At 38.9% G+C, this 8,121-nt stretch overlaps 1 protein-coding gene across 1 annotated transcript in view; it reads right to left on the bottom strand.

Annotated features, from left to right (window-relative positions):
* The window catches only part of LOC101856668 (CD109 antigen), a 58,048-nt gene that overhangs the window by 7,383 nt on the left and 42,544 nt on the right, over positions 1 to 8,121 (bottom strand). Inside the window, exons 27-30 of the mRNA XM_005100983.3 lie at positions 6,990 to 7,091; positions 3,934 to 4,111; positions 2,133 to 2,374; positions 546 to 707 (exon numbers count right to left, since the gene is read on the bottom strand). Coding sequence (XP_005101040.1) covers positions 546 to 707; positions 2,133 to 2,374; positions 3,934 to 4,111; positions 6,990 to 7,091 — 684 coding nt within the window. The remainder of the gene's footprint in view (positions 1 to 545; positions 708 to 2,132; positions 2,375 to 3,933; positions 4,112 to 6,989; positions 7,092 to 8,121) is intronic.

The following is an 8,121-nucleotide window of genomic DNA, read 5'->3' as shown; positions in this document are numbered from 1 at the left end:
TGTGTGTGTGTGTGTGTGTGAGTGAGTGTGTGTGTGTGTGTATGTATGTGTGCACGTGGTGAAACACCAAACCAAAGTGCCCGGATCTGGACAATAAAGATGTATCTTATCTTATCTTATGTGATAAGATAATCTTCCAATTTTACATCATTCTTCTTTATTAAATAAGAACACTATATCCAAAGAAAACATGCACCTGTATTCACACATAGTATCAAAAGAACAAAAGCATACATATTCATACACAGCCCAAAAAAACGAAACAATTCTAAAGTATGTCCCTTCAACCACAAAAATGCTCACATGTAGGCACACACACATACACGCACACACGCACGCGTGCGCACACACACACACACGCACACATACACTCACACGCGCACACACACACACACATACATATACACGCACACATACACTTACACACACACATACACACACATACATACACATGCACACACGCACACACACACACGCACACACACACGCACACACACACACACACACAAACACCATAAGCATGAATCAACTCAGACATTACTTACATAAACTTTGTGCAAGTGAGTGAAGTCATTCTGTTTCAACTCCATCGTCCTCTCCCAGCTGTTGGACGATGTGGCCGATATGTAACAGCTCATGAGAAACAAATTTCTGTTACGATCAGCGCGAGCGAATTCAATCAAAGCTTCCATAGCAATAATAGTATCCTGTCGACAAGAAAATACAGGGAGAAAAAAATAACCAATAACACCAACAAGACCCGAATACATCGGTAAAATAAACTTAGGCCTTCTACTCCGAGGAACACTGGTGAATTTACTATATATTGTCTCATGAAAGATACCCCTGGAGACTACATTTGTGAGGCAGCGTGGTGGAATCAGGCTCTCGTCAATTTTTGGGCATGTAGAGTTATTAGTATCATCTTAAAGCTTGTTCACTTGTCTTTATTTGGATGAAAAAAAATATCCATGTATCTTGAATACAAGTCGAGATATTTGCGAAAGACGGAGGTGGGGGTCACCTGTTTTCAGAAGTAAAATTAGTGAGAAAATGGCCGCCAAAGATTAGTTATTTCCTTAGCTCAAGAGTCCGTGGTAAGTGAAGATTTACATTTTTTATGCCTTTAATCAACGCTTTTCAGAAAAATCCACACAGAAATGAGTTTTTTACTGGACATGAAATGTGTAGTGCCAAAAAACAAAAATTTAATAAAAATTCACAAACCTGTGGAAAAATGCATGTTTCTTCACTTTGATTATTTTGACCAGAGCCTGATTCCACCACGCTGCCTCACTTATTGTCTCATGAAAGAGACCCCTGGAGACTATATTTCCTTTACAGCTTATTTATAACATTATTGAGATTTGTGTTTACCATTAAGCCTGAAGTCTTTGCACCCAGGTCAATGCTCACACCGCTGATTGCTCTCAGCACCAACTCTCGAGGAATTGATTCACAGGGATTATCTTTTAAACTTGACCTATTCAATTTCTGAAAAAATATATTTGTGACATGCCAATACTTTTTCTGCCAGGTGTAAATTTTGACCTTTCATTTTTCTCCATTTCAAAGAGAAAAATAGTCAATCTGAGGATCATATGTGCAATCCTCTCCCCCCCCCCCCCCTCCCCTCCCTCACCCCCTTTTGAAAAGTTGACAGAAGATGACAGTTTTCAGGAAAATAAGGCATAATTTTCCTGCATCTTCTCAGCTACATGCAAATGCTCCATATTTGTAAATACCATAAAACAGCTCTATACTGATATTAACTTGCTGCCAGAGCTCCATATGTGCACATTGATAAAAGAATAGTTGTTGTAGCTCCTATTTAAAAGTATTATCATCTCTGACATCCATGATTCTTTCAATAAATTCCATTGTAACGAGGAAATAAGTTCCAGAGGCAGATGTTAAAACTCACAAAAACAGACTATAATAGGTGTGAATAAACTTCCATAAAATATTTTTGTCATTGGTGAAATTTTCCTTCTACGACATCAATCATTCAAGTCTCACTGAAGTGAAAATCAAATTTTATCGGTTTATCCCCCCTTTCAACACCGTAAGGTTATTTTAGAAGATAGGACCTCCAAATTTTTGCCACACATAAAACGGCCAATAAAACATACCTGAGTTGAAGAAAATCCAGCCACGGAGTTCCTCATCAGATTCATCCAGGATATGGCCATCTCTCGTTCATTTCTATTCTTTTTGGCTACTTGCACGTGAGCCAGGACAGCATAAGCCGTGCTTTGTACAGAGTAAGCGTCATTTAACAACTCCTGTCGGGGCAAAAGATAACGCAACGTACCATCCTGCCAAGCCTCAGGATTGCTGTAAACTACCCCATCAGCAAAGTAGTTGTATTCCTCTGAAAATCAAAGATAGTATAGTCATGTAATAAAATGTACTCATACTTTGTTGCTGAGGACAGAAAAATAACTCATTGTTTTACTCACCCTGCAAAGCAACATTACATTTCCTACCCTGCAAAGCAACATCAAAAAAGAGTTCAGCATTTCCCATGACAGCTACAATTTTCTACATAAAATTTTTACATTTCCTTATTTCTAAAAACCCAATGATAAATACTTCTTGCAATTATACAGTCAAACCCCATTATAAACCTTGGCATGAGCATAAAGTTGGCTGTACAGCAGGGCTGGTGGTATAACTAGAGATTGCAATGATAGCCATCGTAACTACTGGTAGACTAATAGAGACTAGAGACAAACTGTGGCTAGTCGTGCCTCATCTAGACCTGTCTTGTGCGATTGCTGTACACAGGGGAAAAACGAGTAGCAACGAATTACACATGCAGCTCCAGCTATACTTTACATAAATTCAAATTGAAACTTTCTGCCGGATCAGAAGCTAGGCTATGTGTGTCAAGGACACTGTAGAAGTACGGTTTTGGGTTGTTTTTTCTACCCAATACTCGTCAGCCCTCGGTTTGCCTTAGACCTGTCATATGTGAAGCGTGCTGACAAAATGAGTTACTTCTTGCAATCCAAAAATGGAGATATTGGCAAAAAATCAACACTAAGGTCAAATTAGTCAATTTTCTACAGATGCCCTATTTCTTATGTATAACATGCCTCTTGATATTTCATACTTATAAATTGTAAAAACTCCACCTATAATAAGTGTGAAGTATCTATTTCTGTAAGGCTTGAATCCGGGAAGTAACTCATTTAGTCAGCACACTTCACATATGTAGACTTGAGCGCGAGTCCTCAAACAGATATGTGATGGAAAGAGATTATCAAACAGCCATCAAGTGAGTGCCATGTGTAGAGTGTATCATTGGCGGTCAATTCTCTGGCAGTATAGCAGGGCAAATTTACATTAGTTTGATGAGGACCGTACAACTTAGACAGTTGGCAGACGGCAGATAGCAGTGTAAATACTATGTTTATGGAAGCTTTCCTTATTGTATATTGGCAAAACCTGGCGGTGAGCGGGGCTGACGGTATAACAGGGGGCGGTATAATGAGATTAGACTGTCCATAGAAAAGTATACAGAGAAAATGCCAAAAAATAAAGATAAAAGCCCTTTTACAAGGATAAACAGTAACTGAGAATTTTTGGTAAATACTGTTCACCTTCTTGTGATATTACCGTTTGAGAAATGCAGTGGAACAACAGCCATTTGTACAAGACAATTACACTGTACAAACAGCCACTTCCTATTTCCTCCCTAGCATTACAAAACATTTTTTATGACTCTGTGTAAGATAGCCACCTGTCTAAGATGACCACTTAACTCTTCAACAAGACAATGGGTATTCCAATGTAAAGCGCATTGAGCTACTTTTTTTGGAAATGCGCTATATAAAAGTTATATATTATTATTATTATTATTATTTTTCCACAGTCAGAACATAGTACCAGCAATGTGCCATAATGGGGTTCTACTACATCACTTACTGTCAGTCCTCTTCAGATTCCACAGTCTGTTGGTAGCTTCACGATTCCGCATCGTCAGAGACAATGCATACGAGGATATAGAAAGGAAAAAGATTTCCTCGGAGCCTAAGTTGACCACTTCACGGTTCAGGTAGTTTTCCGCTTTCCGTTTCGCATTTTCAATACAAGGGGCAGAACTCTGTGGGTATGTTGAAGTAAGAGACATATTGACGGTGAATTAAGAGACATATTGACAGTGAATTAAGAGACATATTGACAGTGAATTAAGAGACATATTGACAGTGAAGTAAGACACATATTGACAGTGAATAAAGAGACATATTGACAGTGAATTAAGAGACATATTGACAGTGAATTAAGAGACATATTGACAGTGAATTAAGAGACATATTGACACAGAGGCATCTTTGACAACAACAAGCATACAATCTGATCCAAAGGGCATGATCATATCTAAATAAGTGATAGAATACACGTGGGGAGGACTTCCGTAACGAGCGACCACTATGAGACAGAGTAGAATTGAGGGCTTGGGGTAGGGGTAGGGGTAGGGGTAAGGGTAGGGTTAGGGTTAGGGTTAGGGTTAGGGTTAGGGTAGGGTTAGGGTTAGGGTTAGGTCTAGGCCTCTTCTTTATTGTGTTTAATGGGGTGGTCGCTCGTTACGGAAGTCCTTCCGAATACACTATATTGAGCAAGGAATCTACATGCAAACTATTCAAGGGTTGGTGTGTATGGTATATGTTTCGTTTGTATGGTAAGATATGGCTTTAATACCCCTTTCAATACTGTAAGGTTATCTGAGAGGTGTGATCTTCGGTTCATCGTCAGCTCTCATTACGACAAAAGCAAGTGGAGGGAGAGCCACAAAAATAACTTAAACAACAAAAGTTCAAATTTGTGTCACGACGCTGAGGAATCAGGCGCTCGCCAAATTTTGGGCTAGTGGAGTTAATGGTATCATTTAAAAGCTGATTTATTTGCCATGCTTCCAATGAAATAAATATCCATCTATCTTGAATAGAACTCAAGATATTTGCGAAGGAAGGAAGTGATGTTACCTGGTTTCAGTGGTGAAATTAGCGAGAAAATGGTGACTCCAATAGCTAAAGAGTCCTTGAAAACAGGAAAATGACATATTTTGTGCCTTTAATCGATGTTTCGCAGTAAAATTCACATGGAAATGAGTTTTTATATGGACAGAAAAGAGGTAGAACCAAAAAATAAGAATTCGATGAAAATTTCCAAACTGGTGGAAAAATGCCTGCTTCTCCGATTTTTTTATTTTGATGAGCGCCTGATTTGGCCATGCTGTCTCACATATGTCTCAGGGGGCTCTCGTGGCCTAGAGGTTAAGGTGTTGGCCTCTCGTTCAAAGGTCCCAGGTTCGAATCAGGGTAGCGACCGAAAAATTTTATTCTCTAAATTTGTCTCCTTTCACCTCATTTCCTGCTCTCTAGCAATGTTCTGTCGTCTGCTTTCGTCTCCTCTTTCTGCCCCCACCACTTCACCTCCTTTGCCCCTTCCTCTGGGCTTCTGATTCTTTCTGCAGCCTTTCTACTGCTACTCCTTGGCTTCTTCTTACTGCTGTCTTTCAGCCACACCCCTGATCTTCTGGTAGGAAAGATCTACTCCTAGCCTTCCCGGACAAGGGCGAAAAATCTCGGAGGGCCCGTGTGCAAGTTGCGCACGTTAAAGATCCCTTGGTGGTCTAAAATTGATAAGAGTAGGCTTCGGCCGCCACCCGGGCAAAATTCAAAATTTCCTACCCACTGAAAATATTAGGTGTGTCCCGCGTGCATATGACCTTATGCAGTTGCGAGCGCCGTAAAACACTTAACAAAAACAAACAAACAAAACACAACAACAGAGTCAAGCACGATACCAACGGACAATCAGTGTGCACAGGTTACTTTGGATAAATGGAAATGGATACATTAAAAATACCAAGGAGGGAACAGCATCTTGCGGACTTTATTCTCAACTCTATGCAGCAGATATTAGTACAAACGAAGAAAGGAAAACTGTAATTGGATATCAGAAGCTAGACTTGCAAAAGCCGGTTCTCCTACACGGATGCTAGAAGACACAGCAGTCCCTCAACATTAGGACTGTTGGTTTAGCACAAAAGAAGATATTAAAAAGGTGAATGTCTTGATAAAGAAACCAAATAATCATACTTCAAACTGGAAGACCTGTCATACAAAATTGGGGCATTCTAAAATTCTAAAGGAAGATGAAATTTGGAGAACCGTTTTTTTCTCAAGAGCAAAGTTGTACGTAAATATGACATATGAGTATGTATCGGAGAATGTACTTTAATGTTCTTGACCAAGGTAAAGACGAATTTCAGAAGAAAAAATAATCAATATATCCTTACAGCTGGCAACCGGAAAGTGAAATTCTTTGACTGTTCTCAGGAGAATATATTCTGATCATGAATCATGAATAACAACAATACCTAAATCTAATATGACTAAATATGTGCTAAGACCATTTTCTAACAACCATCAAATTCTCTGGTAAGAGTCTATAACTTGCTGTACGTCATACCATGATAGATTTCTATCCTTTAACACTTTGCCATCATATTTTGGGGAAAATCCAAAGAAACTGGGTGGTAAACATTGCAAATCGCCGAGATAAGGCGGCAGAGTGTTAAAGTACTTATCAAAACACTATTTGAACCGAGTGTATGCATGAAAAAGATGAAGCTGAAATTTGAATTCATCTGTAAAGCAGAAATCATGCAATATGAAAGTTGGAGCAGCCCTTAGATCGTGCACTAAAAAACAAAACAATTCAAACTTCATTCAGTGCCAAACTTTAACCCCTGTACTCCAAACTGATTTTTTAATTGTTCGTTTATCCAATGTTTTCACATTAAAGATTAAAATCCAGAATGGGAAGCAAGTTACAAACTGTAAGGACACTATTCTTCCATCTTTCTGTCATTGTACTAAAAGTTACAGAAAACAGATACTGTCGAAGAATATCTTTTTATTTTAGTCCAATAGCACACATAAACAGATTTATGACTTTTCCACTGACAGACTTACCTTAACCAGATTCGTCATGTGATGCAAGGCTATAAGGACATATGCTGTCATTGGGATAGGATGGGCGTACATCTTGGCTGTTCGTGCATTCTTCAAAGAAGCCTGAGACAAAAAACAAAACATGACGTATATAAGTGTTGTGTACACAAGTAACGAGATTTCCTCGGGGCACGGGTTCCCGTGCGGAGTGACACGGATATCTCATGCAGGGAGGGGTTCTCGCGTAAAAGAGTTCAGGAAAGTGTATATAATCAGCCAGTCACGGCTTTCTGCAGGAAAATCGAGGAACAATCGGATGAGAGAGGGTAAGGGACAGAGCCTTGGTCGACTCACTGCAGGAAACATACAATGTACTACATTTATTGAAATCAAATACTCAACAACCACGGTAAGAGTTTTCGTTTATCATTTATTATGTCGTTTTAATTTGTGGTGTAGTGCTGTGTTCTGCAACAATAAGTTTGGTTAACCCCAGTCATGAGGCACTTGTTCGACAAACGTTCTCTGAAAAAATCAGTGGTGTGAAACTGCAGCTACGAGGATGAAATAAATTAAAAGTAAAAAATAATCACTATAGAATTTGCTTCCAATCTCCGAGGTCTAATCAGACGCATAGAAAGAAGAATCAAGCATCTTGCAAAATATTTTGCTATGACTTTCATTTATGCCTTTTTAAAAACTTATTTCCCTTCATCTGTCTTTGTTTAGCTTCAGTGAACGTTTTTAAAAGCACTTGCAACACAATAATGTCTTATAAGTGTTGAAGATTAGAGGTATTACAAGAGTAATAAACACAAAAAAGAAGGAGGAGAGATAAAGACGATAAATATTTGATAAGGAAGAAGGAGTAAACCGTACCAGAGCACCTTCCAACCACCCACCTTCATTAAAAAACTTGTTTATGTCTTGACTGGATTGTGTTCACAGATGCTGATATTTCCTGTTTTTTCACAGCTGTCCTAATGTGTTCATAAATTAACGTACGCTCAGAAAGTTTTTCCTAACAAGGTTGAACTCGTTTTCCTATATTCTTGTTTGCATGAACCATTTTTTCTTTTGTGTGAGAGTGTGTGTGTGTGTGTGTGTGTGTGTGTGTGTGTGAGTGTGTGTGTGAGTGTGTGTGTGTGAGTGT

Source organism: Aplysia californica, unplaced genomic scaffold, assembly GCF_000002075.1.
Source record: "Aplysia californica isolate F4 #8 unplaced genomic scaffold, AplCal3.0 scaffold00267, whole genome shotgun sequence".
In the NCBI taxonomy this organism is placed as follows: Eukaryota; Metazoa; Mollusca; class Gastropoda; order Aplysiida; family Aplysiidae; genus Aplysia; species Aplysia californica.
The sequence above is the reverse complement of the archived record's forward strand: the minus strand, read 5'-3'. Positions and strand labels throughout refer to the sequence as shown.